At 40.2% G+C, this 22,251-nt stretch overlaps 1 protein-coding gene across 2 annotated transcripts in view; it reads right to left on the reverse strand.

Annotated features, from left to right (window-relative positions):
• The window catches only part of elmo3 (engulfment and cell motility 3), a 43,403-nt gene extending 24,534 nt beyond the window's left edge, over positions 1-18,869 (reverse strand). Inside the window, exons 1-4 of one of the 2 annotated variants that reach the window (XM_034686431.1) lie at positions 18,609-18,869; positions 8,491-8,602; positions 1,226-1,266; positions 1,022-1,094 (exon numbers count right to left, since the gene is read on the reverse strand). In XM_034686431.1, the coding sequence (XP_034542322.1) occupies positions 1,022-1,094; positions 1,226-1,266; positions 8,491-8,568 (192 nt within the window). In that variant the 5' untranslated portion in view covers positions 8,569-8,602; positions 18,609-18,869. Of the gene's footprint in view, positions 1-1,021; positions 1,095-1,225; positions 1,267-8,490; positions 8,603-11,927; positions 11,947-18,608 lie in introns of those variants that run through there. The other variant, XM_034686432.1, reaches the window with a different exon arrangement.
• Positions 18,870-22,251: the final 3,382 nt, after the last annotated feature.

The following is a 22,251-nucleotide window of genomic DNA, read 5'->3' on the forward strand; positions in this document are numbered from 1 at the left end:
GGCCACCAGCACCCCCAAATCTTGTTAGACTTTTAAATTTGACTGTAAAACATTAAAACTGTTTTATACAACAGATTCATGATCAAAACAAAGGAAAGGGGCGAAACAGACTGAGTGCAAATGTCTGTGCATGTTTCTCGTGTACGTCTACAAGGCTCAGTATTTATTTAAAAACTAGTATGTATAGGTGCTGATAAAGACATTACAGTCTGACAGGAATAAGACTGTGCTGGTACCAAACCATACAGTTTGACTCTGTAGGAAAGAAAAGGTTGCTGCATCACACCCTTTAATCTGAATAAAGTCTCTCTGGATTTTCTGAAATCAGACGACTGCTGACAGAAGAAAAGACTCAGCCTGTAATAAAGCCAGGCACTTCTCAGACTCATGTAGAGCTGCTCCTGACTCCTAAACGGAAACATTTGTGTTTCATCATAAACTCATTTAGTGAGCATCTTTGAGCCAACATGGAGCCCTAAAATGATCAAGCAGCATACCTTTCACTTTCTGCCTGTTTATCAAAATAAATAAAGAATATCTCTCTTTCTGATATGTTCCCCCGTCTAATGTAAATGTAATGTCTTCTGCAGCCCTGACTTCAGCTGAAAAGGGGGGGAGGGCTGTCAGTGGCAACCTTTATAAAGGTCACCTGACACCAAGGAACTGAGTGGAGTTCCAGCTGCTTCTCTCTTCTTCTTTCTCGCATCCTACCCTTTGTTTTTTCAGTCACTCCTACACTTCAGTATCATTAATGACAGCATGACATGGGCTTCATCTTCAGTCAAGTCACCTCATGTACTTTTGGTCTCCAGAAATAAAACAGAGATCACAAAGTGGTGATTCATGCCAGGCTGTAACTTCTCAGATTTACAGCACTCTCGTTTTAAGCACTAAAGCACACAGGGCTGACTCACGTCTGCTGCTCAACCTCTTCAAGATGTGCACCAACGTTTACCAGACTGCTTACCTGCTGGAGATATTTATTTGCATTTGCATTGATTTGTGCAAATATGTCACTCACAGATTCAGTGATGTACGTCTGGACTCCATCGGCATACTGCAGAGCATAGTTGTCATGACCTGGGAGATTCCAGCTGTGGATGCACACAAGGTTCAGGTTTAGGTTCAGGTTCAGGTTTAGGTTTGGGTTAGGTTCATAATGCACACAGCTGAATGATGACAAAGATAACCACACAGACAGAAGGATCCATCATCATGAACTCACCCATCACACACCTCCTTTATCACAGCAGACAGAGGCTTTTTCTGCACAGACACAAAACAGCTTCATATTAGTCACTGAACACACACCTGCTGCATACATGTGGGTCATAAAAACAGGACTTAGCAGACTCTCCAGTCAGAGTACTTTCTCAGTCACAGAGCTGGACACAAGCTCCAGTAATGACGGGCTGTTATGGGATTATGGCACCACAGCTATTCTGTCTGGCTGCAAACCTCGTTCAGGCTGAGAGGAGGAAATCGTAGAGCTCCCTAACACTTTGTGAACAATGTCACCCTTAGTGCCCAGTTCCCTCTTTGTACGTAAATAAAAGCCAGACTACTTCCATGTCTGACTCTCAGCCACGCTGCTCATTAGTGGTCAGCCCCGCGGTCCACCAATCAAAATGTCTCTGGGTTCTGTGGTAGACCCAGAGGCTGCTCTGTTATTAGTGGCAGCCAATAAGGTCGACCAATCAGATGTGTTTAAGGGAGACTGCTGGGCCAGGATTGGCTGAGATCAAAACTAAAACTCTGGACGCTCACCTCTGAATTAAAGGGACAGTTGAGAGTTTTGAAGAGGGGGCTGCATGAGATACTTATCAATGGTGTGTTTACTACAAACAGTAGATTATCTTCTGTTTGAAGATGACCGCTACCCAGTCTACATGCAGTCAGGGTCACAAGAACCACAAAGTTTAACCAGTGAAGGGAGTCAAGCCTTTGAAAAATCCATTTAGGTGTACGCTTCATTCAGGGTTCCTTCACCACTTCACTTTGATGTCTGACAGCGTTTACTATTACTATATTTACTATTAGCACTCATAGTCTCAACCTGCACAACAGCCCTGTATACCTACGACTGCAGATCACGTTATCAGATAATAATAATAATACTTTTATCTATATATCACTTTTAAATAAAGGCAACAAAGTGCTTCACAGTGAGCAATAAAAACAAGAAGAAATGCAAAGCAAAATGAAGCAATGCAAAAATAAAAATAAATAAAATAAAATAAAATAAAATGAAATGAAATGAAATAAAATAAAATACAATAAAATAAAAACATATAGACTTATAAAATCAGAGTTGATGTTAAATAAAATCACATAAAAAAAGCTTTCCAGTAATAATGTGTCTTGAGTAATGAACAGATAACAGTATCAGATCAGCTGTTTGGGTCAGTGGTAGGTAGAAGAGGCAACAAACAGGAGGAGAGACATCATTATAGACCAGTGTTTCTCCACTGGTGTAGCCTGTGGACTCACCACCACCTCCTTCATGACTATCCTGACCCAAATATCTGAAACTTACTGTTTAATGGTGAGTGATGACTGGTGTTAAGGTGCATTACTGTGGAGTGTGAATAATAAACATGTCCTTCAAAATAAGACTTTTAAGAGAACTTTTAAAAGTCAGGCAATCATCCCGACCCACTCATAATGGCTTTGCGATCCGCTTTTGGGTCCTGACCCACAAGTTAGGGAACCAAGGTTGTCGATTATCCTTTTATTATCCTGACTGCTCAGGATTGTTTCAACATAAAGTCATGAAAGTACTGGTTATGGGATTCAATCAGAGATTCAAAAATTGTGCAAAACTTTGTTTGTTAAAGTTTCAGTCTAAAACTCTGCTCCGCTCCACCAACACCAACCTCCTCCACTGCCCTTGAACCAGACTCCACACTATGGGAGATCGGGCCTATTCCTACAAAAAGGAACTCAAAACCTCTCTCTTTCAGGGGGCATCTCCCTTGTTTTTATCTGAGCTCCCCTGCTGCTTTTATCTGTTTTATTTAACTACACTGTTTTTAACATACACAGTGATAAACAACACGTGACTGACATTAAAAACGCTGCTCTGGTGTACAGTTTAAACTACATCTCTGCATTTTGTTTAGGCATCTAGTGTTGAGGAACTAAAAGTAAAGTACAGGATCAGATTAGGGAATGAAATTAGTATCCCTCACCTGTAAAATACAGGGAAGAAGTCGTTTGTGAAAGGTAAAAACATCATTGTCATCTGCCACCATGACAGGTATGCTTTTCACTGTTACTCCATGTTGAAGCTCCTGTGAGGAACCTTTTGACTGTGTGTTACCGTCTTTGGACAAAGCAGGACTTCTTATCTCTTTACTTATACTTTCCTGAACTCTCCAGGAAATGTTTCAAGGCAAAAAATCTCACCCTGTTGTGTTTTAACAGTGAAGTGCATGATTCATTGTGAATATCTGTTGTGCATAGGGATGGGTACCTTTCACATTTGAACCAATACGGTACCAATGTCCAGTACCTGGGAATCGGTATCGGTACTCAACTGTACCAGTTTTCTGTACTTTTGTGTGTTTATGTGGGAATAAATGTTTGTTTAATAATAAAATCTCAAAATTCTAAATTTAGTCACAAGGATGCGTTTAGGTACCGAAACATGGTACCGTTTGATATTACTGAAATCGGTACTCGGTAGTACCAACAGAATTTGGTCGGTACCTATAAAAGTACCGAATTTGGTTCCCATCCCTAATTGTGCATTAAGTGGAATAAGTATGTTTCTTTTGTTAATTGCCTCACCTCAACCATAGACTGTATAAAATATGGGCGTAGTATCCGTGACGTCACCCATCTGTTCCTGAGAGCTGTTTTGAAGCAAATCGACGGTGGCAGCCATATTGGAAATGCTGAACTCAATCAGGCAGAGAGTGACGTAAAGGGACGTAGTGTGAGCCTCCTAGCCAACAGCTATGTGTTCCCGACCGGGAGTCAAGTCAGTCATGTCCTTATTTGGGCAAAAACTTGTAATCTTAATATCTTCTGAACCATCGTGTTACAAAAAAAATCTCCCCCCCCCCCCGTACAGTGTGTGCCGATAGAGAGATTAGCTAGTGTAGCCAAGCCGTTTTTTGAACCAGGCTGTAAACATGTTTATTAATGCTGCAAAGATCGTCTTTTTCCCATTCATGTCTATGTGGTTTCCGGTGTTTCTGCAGTCAGCCTCAAGCAGATTCTCGATGAATTGCAGTTTATTATACTTCCGCATGGGCTTCATAGTTTGAGACCGGAGGTTGCCACTTGGCCTCACCTGACCCTGTGTTAGCAGTTTCAGGCATTAAAACATAGGACATAGAAGTAATCAGTCCTCTCTTTTTGTCTTGTGTCTTTTGTTACTCATAAAGACGCATTAGGATTGATTCCAGTCTGTTTCGTAATCAGGTAAATACTCCTCACAGGGGTTTTAAACAGTATCATATTATAATCTACTGCCAGACACTGATGATGACTTATTGTTTACTGTCTCTCATAAACCATAATTATTTTAGTTTTAAAAGCTGCGTATGCTCCCTTTACTTAACTTTGAAAGGGTCAGGCCATGTTGTCAGTTCAGCATTTAAAGTGTCTCTCTATAAACCTCAGTTTTAACACAAACAAAATTAACACAATGGAGTTTGAAAACATCCTGTTTACTTTTTACATTTTTCTTCCTTCATCCAGATAAAGTATTAAACTATTTGTCAGTGAGCACTCTGGGGCTTCGTGTGTGTATGAAAAGCAGTAGTGAGCTTCGTGTAAACAGAAGTGACAGACGACCCGTTGGTGTAACTACCAGTCGATGACTTCACTAACGTTTGTGAGGCACTTTGAATATAAGCTGTTATCACATCATCATGGTGGGGAAGTGAGGATGGTCAACTTCTGTAAGCAAACACGACAAATATTCAACCAGAGGTGTGAACTGAAATATAAATACAAACAAGGCTTCACAAAGAGGCAACGACTGGAACTGTTCAATCATAAACTAAGAGAAATAAAAAAACTTAGTTCATAAACACTGACCAAAAATATCCATGCTTCATCTTTTGTGGATGGTCGTTGTTGATCATCTATTATTTCAATTTAAATGTAGCTCTAGTGAAAGTTCAGACAGGAAGACTATAAAAGCAATCACAGCAGTTGTTTAACTCTCCTCTCCCTCGTTCAATAGCTCACCCGCTTCCAGCTGCATGCTCCAGAGCTGTCATTGGTTAATCAGCGGCGGCTGTCATCCAATAGCTCAGTGGCACGCTCTTATCGTCAGCCTATCAACTTTCTGCTGTCTTTTTAAATGTGTCTCTCTCTCTCCAGCTAGTTCCTTCTTGCATTGATGGTGCGCACCCCTCCACCTCCCCATCTCCACCTGGTCTCTGCAAAGTCTTCAATTCCTAGAATTCATCAACCACCACCACCAGTGTCTGGACTCTAGGGGGGATTTCTTCTGCTGCCAAATTCACACATCCTACACTCACAAAATTATCCCCATAGAGTCCTTACGCCAAAGATTTCTGTCAAGTTTCATTATTCATTAAGTTGTAATAAATAACATTTAATCTTCAAACTGTGTCTCTCCTGACTGAAATACATTCTTGAACTTTTCATTACAGAAGAACTTTTTCTGAATTGTTTGGATCGCTCCTGACAAGAATCCAACGAGGAAACTGAAACAAATAAACTAAACAACAACTAACGAATTAAAAAATACAAACTTGTGGCATGGCTGGCCTAGCAGTCTAAGCACGCACCCCATGTACAGAGGCTATAGAGAGGCTATAGTCCTCGTAGAAGCGGTCTCAAGTTCGACTCCCGAACTCAACCATTTTCCCCCTCTCTGTACTCCCCACATGTCCTGTCTCTCTACAGTTGTCCTATCCAAAAAAGGTAAAATGCCCCAAAACATAATTCAATTTTTTTTAAATTAAATATACAAACTAAACCTAGAAACTAAAACTAAAAATACACAAAAACTTCGAAAAAAGACTTAAAATAAAGATGAACAAATCAAAACTTAAACCAATCTTTGAGAACCTTTATCACACTTCATCTTCTTTTAACCACAGATACATTTTGTCTTCTTTTTTTATCAATCTGAGAAACCTAGCTGAATAATCTTTCACATTAAAGGTCTTTATCATGACTATAACAAGGCATTCTTTGAATCAAGTCACTTTCTTCGGATTCTGGGTATGTATGCAGATCTTAAATCAGTCACTCTGCAGGAAGCTAGTTCAGTGGTGAAATGAGTTTCAGTGTTCAATGTTTGATGTTTAAATATATCACCCAGCCTGTGAGTCTGCCCGTCAGTGTGTACAAAGAAGAGGTTCATGAAGCCTAAATCATGATTTTGATTTGATTGATTCAAAGTGCCTTCTGTCCCCAGAGTTTGGTCTCTCAGGTACAGACAGGTGATGTGTTGTGGAGTAGTTAAACTCTGAGTTGTGTGCTGTGTGTGCCCTTTTATTTTTTGTTTTGTCAGCATTTAGTCCGACCAGCCTCAGGGAGTTCCCAAACTGCACAACTCCCCTCAAGGTTAGGGTTTGGGTGACCGCTGTGGTCTCTGGGTTTACCAAGATCAGCAACTATAGCAGCCTGAGAGGAAGTGCTGCCTGAGGAGGCTCAGCCCAGGACAACTGTTTCCCAGGGTGTCTCAGTGACGAGACAATAAACATATCAGCAGCAAAGACTGAGAGCTGACGGACCCATGAGAGGACACTCAGAGTGACAGATGACCCAATTCATCCTGATTCATCTTCATCATCAAATGGAGTTAAAAATACTGTACACTGTTCATCAATGAGGAATGGACTTTTTTCAGTCTATACTACACTGGATCCAAAGACTGATAAAACAGTGAAATGCCCCTTTAATGTATCTTTACAAACAGAATGAAGACTTTACAAATATGAAACTGCTTTTTTAAAAGTCTACAGCCTTTTCAAGGTCATTTAGTCCAGATCTGAGGGGTCTAGGTATTGTAGTTTTGGATCAGGACCTGGTCCAATGTGGTCTAGAGGTGAAAAAAAAGCAGTGGCATCTCTGTTTCTGCATTTTCACTAAAAGAAAAAAAGGCTTGATTTTTAATCTTAACACAGTGTTTCCTGGTTACATACAGGTTTCATAAAGAAAGAAAATATTTCACGGGTATATTTGGCAAAGCATCTTCACAAACTGTCCTCACTGTGACGGTGCAGATGTCTGAACTGGAAGTGTTAAAGGTGACATATCATGCAAAATGGACTTTTTAATGGTTCTCTACCTGAAATATGTTTCCCTGGCATGTCTACAAACCCCCCGAGAATAAAAAAAAACCATTCTGCCCCTGTTCTGATTTCTCCACCTTTCTGTAAATGTGTGTGAAACGAGCCGTTTCAGACTTACGTGTTTTTGTTACGTAACAACAATATCCGGTCTGTCACGGAGTCAGAGCTCGGAGCTTGTTCAGCCCATAGACTGTATAAAATAATACTGAATCCCTCCTCCGTTTTTCATTACCTGCACAAATGTGTGCTAACAAGGAGCTTAGGAGGGAGGCATGCTAGTTGTAGGCTGTCTTAATAAACACAAAGGTCGGTTTTACTCCCCACGTCTGCAGATTTGAAGATCTAGTGGATGATTTTTATTTATCATGGATAAGTGCTAGCGCTAGTTAGCATAGCCACATAGCTACATGTTCGTAGCTGTGTACCAAGACACACGTCTACATACTGACAAATAAAACAACAAGAAACACAGAATCTGTTACCAATCCTTCAGAAAGGTCCCGCTGCCTTTCTGGCAGAGGTCGGTTTTACTCCCCACGTCTGCAGATTTGAAGATCTAGTGGATGATTTTTATTTATCATGGATAAGTGCTAGCGCTAGTTAGCATAGCCACATAGCTACATGTTCGTAGCTGTGTACCAAGACACACGTCTACATACTGATAAATAAAACAACAAGAAACACTAAATCTGTGACCAATCCTTCAGAAAGGTCCTGCTGCAGGCGCCTCTCCGTCAGGATCAGATTCTGGATCAGATTCAGAGGGTTGAAGTAACGTGATCTCTGAGCAGCCGTGTATATTCAGCCAACATGTAAACATTAGATCAACGTGCTGGAGAGCCGAGGCACATTCACTTCCTGAGGGGGCGTAGTCAGAGGGAAAACAGAGTGTTCTGAGGAGGACTGAAGAAGAGGGTTTTTCAGGCATGCCAAAATCTGATTTCAAAGTGTTTTTTTGAGCATAAACTTTAAAGACATGTTTTGGGGACCTCTTAGACCAATATATATTGATGAAAAAAGTGTGATATGTCACCTTTAAGCTTTAAGGGTTTCAATGCATTAATGAATAAATAAGACAAATATTTGGGACTGTGTGTGTGTGTGTGTGTGTGTGTGTGTGTGTGTGTGTGTGTGTGTGTATGTGTGTGTATGTGTGTGTGTGTGTGTGTCTTTTATGTGTGCGTGTGTATGTGTGTATTACCTGGTCCAGTTGTATAAGCTGAGGGTAAGCCCCCGGCATCTGGATGGCGATCTTCACGATGTCCTTCTGTTGAGGCATGATGGCACCTCGTGACTCCACCTCTCTCCTCCAGCTGTAAAAAAGAAAACATGTGAAAGAGTCAAAACAGAGCGTCACATTAAACTCAGTCTATTCCTGAATGAAAATAACAAAAATGACCTTTCTTCGGCAACTGACACTTGTGCTTTCTTTCTCTTTTGTTAGGCAGACACCCTCTCTACTTTTAAGAGTAGGAGGCTCTTCAAACTTTCCTTTTTGATGAAGCTTATAGTTAGAGCTGGATCAGGCTTTGACCAGTTCTTAGTTATGCTGCTATAGGCTTAGACTGCCGGGAAAACTCACACACTGGGATCCTGTCTATCCCTCTCTCTGCCTCTCACTTACTTTAACTCTCCCTGTCCCATTAAAGTTACTCACCATAGACCTTTCTGGAGTCTCTGAGCTCCATTATCTCGTAGGTTCCTACAACTACTACTACCCGTCTCACCACTATCATCTCTCTCTCTCTTCATCTCCCTCTATCCCTCTCTCCAATGTTATCCTCAGACTCTTTCCAAACAGAGCAGGTCTAGACTGTACTCTATGTTCTATTATTAACAAAGACCCAACATCAAGACAGGATAAGATCCAGTCCCATCTTACAGACAGGACTCAGTCTGATCTCATCTTATCCACCATGAGCAGCGCACTTTGCATCATTTAACAAGTTACAGTGGCAAGGACAAACTTCCTTTAACAGGCAGAAACCTCCAGCAGGACCAGACTCATGTTAGACACACATATGCTAAGACCACGTTGGAGAGAGGGATAGAGGATAGATTATCCATCAATATTGACTTATCCCATTCATGAACATTCACACACAGATAGCTTTTCCTCCAGGAGCAATCTGGAGTTCAGTGTCTTGTGTATTGACCAACAATACGATTATGATATTACGATAAGATTGAATAGTTGATCAAAGTATCAACCAGGGTTGCGAACATGGTTTAAGATCAAATGTAAGGAATTGTGAGACCTTTTAAGACCTAAACAGACACATTATTGCTGTTTTTAGACAGCAGAACAAACATACAGGGACACAAGAGAGGCATGATAAATAAATATCATCCTGAGCCCCGGCCAACCATCTTAAGGACAAATTCCTTAAACTTGCATGTTATTAATGTCATCTCCTCTCTTCTGTTCATGAGTTGTGGATGCGTACACAATGAGCTGTGATGAATGCTGTATTTGTTATGTGTTTAAGGCAAGCAGCAACCTCCGGTCTAAAAATATGAGTCCAATGCGGAAGTGTTAAGAGCTGCAGTTCATCGAGGATCCACTTGAGGCTGGCTCCGGAAGTACCGGAAACCACATACACACCAATTTTAAAAAGTCGATCTTTACAGCAGAAATAAACATGTTTACAGCCTGGTACAAAAGACGAGTGTAGTCTGGATAGCTCATTTCTCATGTCCTCTCACTGTGAGGGGGGTGAATTTTTTTCTAACGCGACAATTTCGAAGATATTGAGATTACTAGTCATCCAATGAGAGGCACAGCTGCCTGTGGGGACACTGCAGCTGTTGGCTAGGAGGCTTAAAGTCCACTTCACTGGCTCAACAGAAACAATATGGCTGCGGCCGACGATTGGTCTCAAAACAGTGCTTCAGAAACAGATGAGTGACGTCACGGATACTACGTCCATATTTTATACAGTCTATGATTTAACAGGATCCACTTAAAGCTGCTGTTGGTAGTCACAGAGTAAACATCTGTTCAGAGAGAGGGACTTCGAATGTCAACACTATCCCTCCCAACCATAGACTGTATAAAATATGGACGTAGTATCCGTGACGTCACCCATCTGTTCCTGAGAGCTGTTTTGAAGCCAATAGACGGCAGCAGCCATATTGGAAATGCAGAACTCAATCAGGCAGAGTGTGACGTAGTGTGAGCCTCCTAGCCAACAGCTACGTGTTCCCGACCTGGAGTCACGTCAGTCATGTCCTTTTTCGGGCAAAAACTCGTAATTTTAATATTTTCTGATCTGTCGCGTGAGATAAAAATTCACCGCCTGTACAGTGTGTGCCGATAGAGAAATTAGCGATGTAGAGCCAAGCCGTTTTCTGAACCAGGCTGTAAACATGTTTATTAATGCTGCAAAGATCGTCTTTTTCCCATTCATGTTTATGTGGTTTCTGGTGTTTCTGCAGTCAGCCTCAAGCAAATTCTCGATGTATTGCAGTTTATAACACTTCCGCATGGGCTTCATAGTTTGAGACCGGAGGTTGCTGCTTGCTCCCAACCGGACTCATAACCAATTGGAGGACATAGTAGGGGCAGCCCCTTAACCAATCAGGACAGAGGATTGGAGATTAGCTTTGATTGGTCCGTCACAACGTGAACAAGGGGAATAATAACATTGCTTGATACAAAGGCATTGGAAAACACAGAGATTTCCCAATAGTCTGAAATTACTTCACTTACTGATGAGTACAGATGGGTATTATGACCTTTTCTCCAAACCCAGCAGAAAAAAAGTAATGTTTTTTTCACACCATTCCTACCAACAGCAGCTTTAAAAGAGTAATGAACGGATGTGTCTTAAATTTAAGACCTCTAAAGGTGAGCACGGTGAGGGAACCCTGATCAAAATATCAGTCTGTGCAGATGCGTTGTTATGACCCAAATATTGATCACATCATGATTACAGTCGGTAAAAAATGGAGGCGGAGTCTTGACTTAAGTTAGGAAATGTTGTTCTGTACCAACAAAGATAACTCAGACAAGCTTTTGAGCCAGAGTTCAGCAACTGAGCTGGAGATAAAGTGATAGCTAAGCGTCCAGAGAGCAGCAGTGGATCTGTGAGCTGAGATGTTATGAATGACTCAGATATGACTCACGGCAGTTGTTTCAGCCTCATTTTCAAAATGACGCCGTCCAGCTCTGTTCCTCTTTCTCTGGGTGTTCATGGTGCTGAGTAAAAGCTCACAGAGATAATTACTGACTGTACACTCACTGAGGTTCCTTCACTCCTTTTTCACCACTTTCAGCACACACACACACAGAAACACACACAGATCATACACACTTCCTCCTCAGCCTTCAGACAGCATTCCCAGAGGATACAGAAGAAGCTCTTGTGCTCCCAACCCTCCCCCTTCCTCCTTGTCCTCCTCCGTCTCCCCCTCGTTGTCAGCACATGGAAACAATACAGCTGGATCTGAATTCTTCTGTACATTCATGAGCTCACCATGAAAGAAATAGAGCCAAGCTTGTGTCTGCTTGTGTTCACTGCGAGTAATAACTCTTGGATAGTTGACATACCATCACTGTAGTCTATAAAGAATGATCTCACAGTTTATAAGCAATGCTCCTGTCACAACAGCCACACACCCTGACTGTCTTCTCACCTCGCTCGCCCTGAGGCGGTGTCTTTCCTGATAAAGGACACCTTCACAGCAAGAACAAACAGGGAGGAGCCTCGCTCTCTGCAGAGGAGGCTGACTTTTACAGGACTCTGCAAACACAATATAAACATAAAGTTTGATTTTGCATCATGTGATTGGACGTAGCAGCAGAAGGAGTTCAGTAATAATTTCATTGTTGCAGACTTCCACTTCTCTCCAACATTAAACACAAGTGTGTGTGGCCTTAATCGTAAAGAGATTTGGGGGAATGCGGGTTTGTTCTCGGGCAGCTTATGAGTCAGCAAACTGAAGTACAAACTCTGGCTAATGGCACGTCATGTCTTTGCAGCAACAAAAGGCCGTCTGTTGGCTTTAAGCTTAGTATCCGTCTGAGCTCCAGCCATTAATGTGAAACTTGAGTCCATGAGTCGATCAGCTCAAACCAAATGATTCCCTTGTTTGCTCATTAAAGACTTCAAGTAGAGGTCTCTTTGGTCGGTTTCTTACAGTGAGTGTTTTTATCTATGACAGCTGCATGTTTGGATGTTTTTACACACTCGGCTTAGCCATGTCAGGATTTATGTGTTTACCATCCTCTTAGAGTTCTAACACCAGTTTTTAAAAAGGCTGGAGAATGGTTGTCCCACCTCTTTGGTCCTACCTTGAAATATGACAACATTAGAGCTGACAGAACAGAAGCTTTTGATTACTTTCTGATAAAAAAACTGTTTGTTCAGTGGTTTAAAATGTCGTGCTGTGTTTCTTGAAGCTCAAGATGAAATCCTCAAATGTCTTTGTTTGGCCTGAACTCTAAGTTTGTTCTCATAGAGTATTACAAAAACATGTATTCACATTTAACAAGCTGAACCAGGTATCTTTCATCTGTGTGTATTACTCAGTCCATTCAAGCAGTCTTAAAAAGAGCAGGTGATTCATGTTTCAAGTTGATGATTACTGCAGCTTTCCTCAGAATTTTACAATGGTTTCAAACAGCACACACAAACGTAGGGGTCTTCATACACACACACTCCTTATCCCGGAACGCACATGAAGGACTTTGGAGAAAGTTACTGTCTGCCTGTTTCTATAGGTTGAACTTGAAAACATTTTGGACCTTTGCACAAACGTTGGGACAGATATTCTGAGTCTGCAAATAATGAATCCTCAACCAGAGCATTTACATGATGTTACATAAAAGACTTTATCTGACTAAAAGATAGATTGACTTTTTGATTTTTCAAAACTCTACGGATAACTAAATGTTGTCAGACATATCTGACTGATAAGACAAAGGTCAATATGGTTAAAAAATACTTCAAATCTTCTAAATGGTGTGAGGGTGTAAGCATGAGCTCAAGTTACCACTGTGTCTGAGTATAACCTCACAAAGCTGCTGAGTACTTACTTTGTTTTGTAATGTTAACTTTGATACACATTTATTATTGTTGTGAGGCTTTAGTCAACTCAACACTCAAACATCCTCACCCTCGTAAACTGGCACCAGTATCACTAGCTGGTTAATCTAATAGCTGATATTTATCATTATTCTAGGCCCAAAAATGCAGGTCATATGTTGCCTAGCCAGTAGCCACACAGCACTAGCCGGGCCTGCAGCTCTGGTTAGTGGTCACTGCCATAATGCTGTAACGCTCTACTACCTGGATGTAAACAAACACAGATGATAGAAAGAGTAGTTTGGCGTATTTTGAGCTAGAAAATGAAGATCAAGTTGTATGTAGGCTGTGTCTGAGGACCAAAGGATGGTGGTGCTAGCTCTGCTAGTGTTAGCCACAATGAGCAAACCAATTCACCCGCGAACTTTGTCGCCCTTTGTTTAGCTGTGTCAAACATCAATTTAGGCAACCTTTATAGCACTTTCTTACCTCTATAGACTAGTTGGTGAGTCAGAACCATAGACTGTATGAATAATGGACGTAGTATCCGTGGCGTCACCCAACTGTTTCTGAAGCGCTGTTTTGAAGCCAATCGTCAGCGGGAGCCATATTGGAAATGCTGAACTCAACCAAACTTCTGGTGGTTGAGTTCAGTGAGTGTGAGGTAAAGAGGTGGGCTTTGAGCCTCCTCGCCAACAGCTACAGTGTTCCCGCCTGTCAGTCGAGTCAGCTGTGCCTCTCATAACGAAAAACTCATAATCTCAATATCTTCTAAACTGTTGCTTTATGAAAAAATTCACCCCCCTACAGTGTGAGCCGATCGAGAAATGAGCTATCCAGACTATACTTGGTTTTTTTTTAACCAGACTGTAAACATGTTTATTTCTGCTTTAAAGATCGGCTTTTTTGAATTTGTGTGTATGTGGTTTCCAGTACTTTCGGAGCCAGCCTCAAGCAGACACTCGAGGAACTGCAGTTTTTAACACTTCTGCATTGGCTTCAAATCTCGCGGCGGTTGCTGCTTGGTCAGAACTTAAAATTGCATTCAAACGACTAGAAATAGAGTCGCTTCAGAACAAACTAATCATTTATCTAGTCATAAATATCTATTTGAATAGCCTTTAATTGATTTGGCCAAGGTGGAGGAAAGTTTGACCAGATAACATTTGATGATTTAAAGAGGACAAAAGAAGAATAACTGTTTTGCATGATGAATATATGGAAATAATACATTTTACAATCCTACTTCCATTCATGTTTATAAGTTCTGTGTATTACAAAGAACCTGGAGCTGCAATTTGTATCGTTACTCAGGGATAAAGTTTCAGCATATACAGATTAATTGTGATACTCTAAGCAATGAAATATATATTAAAAGTAAGTATTTTATGTAATTTACGAAAATTGAAATTGTTTTATGTGATTAGAACACTTTGATTGTCATTTGTATCTTGTCTGTTACAGCCCCGCCTCGGTGACGTGTTCATTGTTAAGTGTGTGTGTGTATTTTCTGAGTTGTGTGTGAGAGGACTGCTTGGATGTGTTTTTGTTCTCCCCTCCCCCCTTGCCTTCCGTCATCTCTAGTCTCTGCTCACCTGCTCTGCATCCACAACCAACACACCAGCCAGCCAATCAAGTGACCACAGACTCCCTACGAGAACTCTGCTCCTGCTGGATCACTGTGCCAGCCACAACGTCCAGCTCAGGTTCACCTTCATCCAGCCTTGAGTTCATGTATTATTGTTTACCTGCCTGCCTCTGTGGCTCATATCTGTGTTCTGTCTTCAGGACCACCTTTCCTGCCAGCCTTCCATCCTGCACACTTTGAACAAGAGTCACCTTTATGACAACTATCTTTCCTCAGTCTGCCGTAAGTCATGACAATCCCAGACCCTGATGGATGATAGCAGTCCCTTTTGGAGTTAACACTAGTGAAGCTAAAATACTTCATGATTGAGTTTCCAACACTCTGAGTGAACGTATTTGGGGCAGTGATAACTTCTCACACTCTGACGTGAGCCAGATCTATGACAGGGAGAATGTCTGATAGAAACATGTAACTACTGTAGTCTGTAACACTCCTTGAAAAGAACATTTCAGTAGATTTAGTGTGGACAGTAGCAAAGTCAGAACAGAAAGTAAGAACTTGCAGCTCTCTGGGTTAACCTGTTCACGCTGATGACAGAGCACTATTAGTCTGCGTTCATCCTGACCTGTCGGGACACGCTTCAGACACTCAGGTGGAGCTGCATAGAGCTCAGGAGACACTGAGCGCCTCACTTCATTGCAACAAGACAAAGCCAGTAGTCAAATACACCACACACTTATCTAATCACATTACTGCAGCTGGGATGAAGTGTTGAAATAAGTATAAATGTGAGGACAGAGAAGTAGATTTATTAAGAGAAGGGGCTTTTTTCTTTTTCACAACTGTTTAAAAACAGTGTCAGAGTAACTCTGGGGTGGGTGAACTCCTCAGTATGAGTCTTCATGTGAAAAATGCTGATCAGCCAAAAATTCAATGCTGCTCAGTGTTTCCCTTTTCGTAACTCGGCAGAGGAAAGAGGGGAGGTGTTCAGCGCGGTCTTTATTGAGGTTAACCGCTGCAGTGTGTGTGCCTGTCTGTGCCTGTCTCTGAAGCCCCTTCTCATGGAAGCTGCTTCTCTGCATGTCAGTCTGCTTTCAAACAGAAGTCAAGTGAAGGTGTTGGTGCTCTGATCTCAACATGATGATTACATTGAATATAATAAAACATGTCTACAATAATAAAAACATTACAGTACTGCATTTATATTTAATAAATGTGGTGAACGGTCCGTCAGTTTGTTTTGAGAAAAAATGCCACAAATCTACAAAAAGAGTTTCTAAATATTCTGATCAAGTAGAGTTCAGTTACTTTGATGAAACTTGACTGAAGTTGAATCAAAACTTCCAGTCTGCAAATCTACTTCAGTAACAGTAAAGCAAGTTCATTTGAAGTGTACTTAAAGAACTGAGTGTTAAGGACTTGCTTTTAGTTCATGGGGTGGGGAGGTAGAGATGTAGGCGTTTATTGAATGATTCACCATCCTCGCACTCACTATCATGAGTTACTCTTCCATAAACATCTTAATAACATTTTGTAATTAAGCACAGATAACAGGTGGTATCTCAAAGCACATTTAGTTCAGTTTGTCAGTATTTTGATCCAGAGAATGGAGATAAAGTTGGTGTAGATTGTCTCTGGTTACTCGATACAGCATAGCATGATCAGGCGTGTGGGTGTCAGTAGCCTGGTGGTGCTAGCTCTGCTAGTGTTAGACATGGTTTACAAACAAACTCTGCGGTCAGCTGTGTTGCATAAATCATGCTCATTTTTGACTGTTCAGAGTGTTTTCTTACCCTTGGACTAGTCGGTTTGTCAGAATCTAACTTTCTGTTGAAGTGACTGGAAAATGAGTCACTTTGAAACATCAATATCAGGGGTCGAAAATAAACTGTTGTAGTTCAACCAGCAGGAGGTTGTTAATGTCACCTCAAGTCACAGCCACCTGTTTGTGGGAGTCATTGTAAGTTGTTCAGCTCGCAGGTTGACTCAACTGATGAATATCATGTTGTAGCTTGCTGTCTACCTATCATATGATATCAAATAACTACTGGATTTGTAAAAGCAATGTTGACCTGATGAGTCAACATCCTGAGAAGGTTCAAATCTGTGAACTTATTTCCAAGCTTCCTGAAGTCTTTCTTGGTTTGAGTGTGAGCATGCGCAACAACTGAACATCGAGTGGTAAATGCCGGCCAATCAGCTGTAGTCATGCAGCTGATTGAGACCTGGTATTTTTTTGGCTCTTCACTTTATGTTCTTACTCAGTAATGCAATGTAAATTGTGGCCAAGTAAAATACTTCCCACAAAAAAATACTGAAGTAATAGCAAAATGACAGATTTTAAAAACTCCTTTCGAAAGTAAAAGTACACAAAAAGCTTGATAATTACTGCAACGTGAATAAATGTGGTTTGTTTTCTTTCACTTCTGCTTACATGTAAATATGTTCTCCTTTTTTTTCCTTCTAGGATTGTAGAAAGAAAAAACTTGGCTCTAGTTTGGGATGAAGCGATGTATTTTAAAGGAACCGTTTTAGACTATGATGAGCATTTTTCAGGAGCTTTAGACATTGTGCAGACCAATAAATATATCTATAAATCTAGGTAATAAACATTCAGTCAGGAAAAAACTTTAGAAACCGTTTCTTCATTATGTAACATATGATTGAATTGATCTCATGGTAAATCATAGAAGTGATTATCAGGCCACACACACTGTAAACAGACTGCTCACACATTGTTTACCCATCAGTGTCATTATAATATTGGGAAGTTAGTTTATGGTACAGGGAAATGTGTCAATAATAAAAGATTAAGCTGTCGTTTTGCAGTGGAAACACTTATTTCCCCTTCATGTCAGAATAACTTCTTCCACAGATAATTACAAATCACTCCACAAAGTGGACCCTGAAAGGAGAAACCCAGATTACAGAGTCCCCCATGTTCAGCAGCTGTCACTGCCCGACTTCTCCTGTGAGCACTTTGCTTCGTTAAGCTTAAAACCAGCAGCACGCCCAGACCTTTTGTCTGCCTGCAGACTCTCAGTATGTCTCAGACCCCCTGGACTGACAGACCCCCACCCCTCTTTGCAAGTGTGTGTGAGTGCAGGGGGAAGCTCTCAGCTGCCTGACATTCCTAACCTGACAGGGTACACACACACACACACACACACACACACACACACACACACACACACACACACTTAATACATCTCTAATACTGGATTAATACTGAGCTATTTGAGTAATAGAGGCTGTTTTAAAACTATTACTGGGTGTTAAATTCTTCTCTTTTTCATGTATAATAATATTGTACAATGATATTAAACCTTGTATTACATTGGCAGGTATACATAGTACACAGAAGGGAGTAACTTCAGGGTGCTGCTGATATAGGTGAAGATCATTAAAGTTTTATGTTGTTGTATAAGTATTGTGACATTCTATCTACATATTAGTGTGTTATAACTTTGATCTTAAATCTTTATACTTATATTATGTGTTAGATGTACTGCATTGCCTTGATTTACCCCACTGCCATAAATAAAGTCTCTTTGATTCTGATAATGGAGCCACCATGAAACTATGTAACAGTGATAAATATGGAGTAACTCCAGAGCTCACAGTATCCATTCAAAGTGGAGTATTGATCTTCACAGATCAGTGAAGTGTGAGACTGAGCTGCAGAGCTTTTCTCTGTCCTACCTGGTTTGTAGAGACAAGTCGAGGGTTACTGTCCTGCAGGAACCGCCGCAGTGGGACCGAGACACATTTGCAAATCCTCCTCCCCTGAACTCAGACTCAGTCAGGCCGCAGAGGAACCTCTTCCTGATAAAACCATCGGAGCTGCTCGAGGGCGAGGGAACTCCTTGGATTAGTTTAAAAGAATGTTTTAGTTGAGTTAAAAGTTCCGGGTTGGTTTGAGTCGATCGGTCGAGGGTTTAAGTGAAGTCAGACAAATTCAGGCGACCGCTTCCGGTTATTAATTTCAGAGTAAAAGCACGCATGTCTTTTTTTAGGTGCATGGGAAAGTCGCACTGAGCTGCAGTGAGTCCACTTGAGATATGATTGGCTACCTTTGGTGACACCCCAAAGTCATGGACTATGATTGGTGCCTTGTCAGAAGCTGGACTTATGTTTAAATCAACTTTTTGATGCATGTTTCAACAGGCTGCCAGTATATTGGTTTGCATTTAAATGTAGCTCTACTTCTTCTGTTTATATTTTAAATTGATGAAAAAAGTCTCACACATTTATTTACTTTGACATGTGCTTATGAGAGGAATATGTCTGTTAGAAATTACAAGCTAACTCTTGCACACTAAGTGTCAAAATCCATGTTTATTGTATGCACCTGTTATCAGGGCTGTCACCAGGAATTCTGGGCCCCCTGAAAAGATATCTCAGTGGGCCCCATCACCACAGCCAACCCCACAAAATATAACATTGTTGCTTTAATACTGGTTTATTTGCATAATACAAAAATATATGCTTAAAACTATCCTGGTTACATATCAAGTTACATATCAATATATATATATATTTTTTTTTTTACAATTTCTCCAAATGTAACTGCTCAATATTGACCTTCAGACTGTCCACCTCTTTAAACAAGACTGTTTGAAGCCAAGTGACTTGTTGAATAACAACAAGGGGCATTATTAAGTATAATCTAACCTCATGAAGTCAAATAAAACTCCAAAAACCTACAGTTTACTTTCAATCAGATTCAGCCACACTTGATGCTATGAAAATATGACAGTTCCCCACTTTAGGCATGAGAAGCGCATCTCACGGAGCTAGAAAGAAATTCCAGAAAGGAATTCTGAATGTTTGTTTATTTATTCTGACAATTTTAGTAATCTTATTGCAGTTATAACAAAACAAAAGAAAAGTGTAGTAGAAAACTCATCTAAACATGCTGAAGTTTATTTGCATTACTTTTGACAAATATCTCATTTTTGAGTCCTGGAAGATTTATGCCTAAAAGATTGATGCATGAGAAAAAATGATAAAAAACAGTAGTATAACATCGGTATGATCCTGTAATATCATGTCAGTTGAGATAGAGATGATTAGAGGAGACAGAAATGGTAAATAGATAGGCCATAGTCAGTCCTATGGAAAGCCGTTTGAGCATTAATTCCATATCCTTGATATCAAGCGCCAGTTTCCAGCACTAGTTCAATCTTTTACGGCACTAGTTAATTAGTTGAAGTCTCAAGCCCTTACCAGTTAACTAGTAGACAACAAAATCTCTGACATGTCAACTAGTAAAGGCTTCAATATCTACTAGTGACACTAGTAGATATTATCACTGAATGAATGCCTGTTGAATGCTAGTAAGCCTACAAAAAGTTTACAAGTTTACTAGTAATGACAAAAATGTCCACTAGTTACACTAGGTAAAGTATTTTTGACCGTACTAGTTTGCAAATAAGGCTCAAAATTATAACTAGTTAACTAGCAACAGCCAAAAGTCAAGTAGTAACACTAGTGATGGTGTTTGTCATTTTGCTGGTTAACTAGTAAGGCTAACAAATCCACTAGTTAACCAGTAACCAGAAATAGCATACTAGATTCGCTTGTGAGGTTGTTGTTTTTTTTTTGGCACCTTATAAAGTAGTAAGGTGCCACAGGGGACACTTGTTAAACTATTAGTTTGAGTCTTTTGGAACTCAGTTAACTAGAAGGGCTGAAAAGATTGACTACTACTACTAGCGAAAAACAAATGCACACTAATTTCCATATAGTCATGTATGTGCACAAGTTACTTTTGACCACAGTCAAAAATTAAGCAGGACACGCCTCTGATTGATGGTGGTGATTAATATGTGTTAATGTATATCATGGCATTCTTTCATCTTATATGTATCTTTTGATGATTCACCATCCCACTGTGTTTCACATGAGACAGTGCGGGATTCTCTGAGCAGCAGGTGCTTTTACTTTGAAAGGTACAACAGAAATCCTGGAAATGTTGCTGCTGTTCATGCAAGGCCAGGACAGTTTTTCTTTCAAATTTCTAAGAAGTTTTAGACGAACTAATTCAAAGTTCCGGATCGTGTATGGCTGGTTACAGCCGCCCCCTGCCGTTCCTCCTGTTCCCAGAGATCTGTCACAGTGTACATAAGAGCTTTACAAGAGTTATACAAACTGCATTTCTCAGTGTTGCTGATATTTTCATCACCACATTCAAACTTGATGGAACTAAATAGGCTTTTGGACCTTTAACTAAAATGCTGTTCTTAATGTGTTGACGTTTCAGTTAATAAAAGCTCCCTTATCATAAAAACTAACTGCAGAGAGAGCTGACGGGAAGGAAGGGAGGAAGAGATAGAGGGAGCAGCTTCAGGGCCCTTCTGTAGTAGAGTATTCATTCTTTTTTTTTACATATTCACAAAGTGGAGTCAAGCTGAAAGTGTGTACCCTGGGCTCCTATATCAGTGAGTCTTAAGTATATGTTTACACAAATGTATATGAACTGTATGTTGCATATTTGATTCAACCACTCCTTTATATCATACATAATAAATCCATTACACCATGTGGCAGCACAGACCTCCTTCATGCAGATGGCTTGGCTGTGTGTTGACCTACAGAGTTTCAGGGATAATACGCTCTAATCTGAGAATCTTATTATCACCATATTCAATACATCTGTTCAGATGAGTCCACATTATGAAGTCTCAAAAAAGATGGTTTGTTTATTTAGATACAATACCATTATTACTGAATTAGTAGTGGTAATAATTTATAGTTTAGTAATAATACTATTATTAAGAAAGTAGGTCATTGGAGTCAAACAAATTATAACTCTAACACTGATCATGTTCTGTTGAAGGGAGAGAAGTATCAAACTGCAAGAATGAAATGGGAAGAAGAGTTGGCAACACAAACAACAGCTGAAGATTAGAAACAGATGTTTAGTGGAATATTTACAACAACCAGTTCTTTTTTCTGGAGTGAATTTACTTGGAAAATAAATATGAGAAACTTCCGAACACATGAAATTATTTCTAAATATAAGGGAAGTTCAAGCTCTCAATGCAAATTATTTAAATGTAGTTTATTAATGTAATCCATTAAATGTTTTTGGTTATACAAGTTTAATTTGTTAGAGGAGACCCTGAATGAAAAAGCAGAGCACATTATTCTTTAAAAAAAAACTCCTGATGGTCTCGGAAAAGATGAATGCTACTAATTCAGAATACTCAGAATCACAGCACTGAAGCAAAATGATGGAAATAAACTTTACCCAAGGTTTTATTGAATGGAAAAGTCTGATTCAAGACGTGAAATGGATGGAAAAAGGAACTCAGAATAAAAATGATGAAAGATGTGTTAT

Source organism: Notolabrus celidotus, chromosome 6 (assembly GCF_009762535.1).
Source record: "Notolabrus celidotus isolate fNotCel1 chromosome 6, fNotCel1.pri, whole genome shotgun sequence".
Lineage (NCBI taxonomy): Eukaryota > Metazoa > Chordata > Actinopteri > Labriformes > Labridae > Notolabrus > Notolabrus celidotus.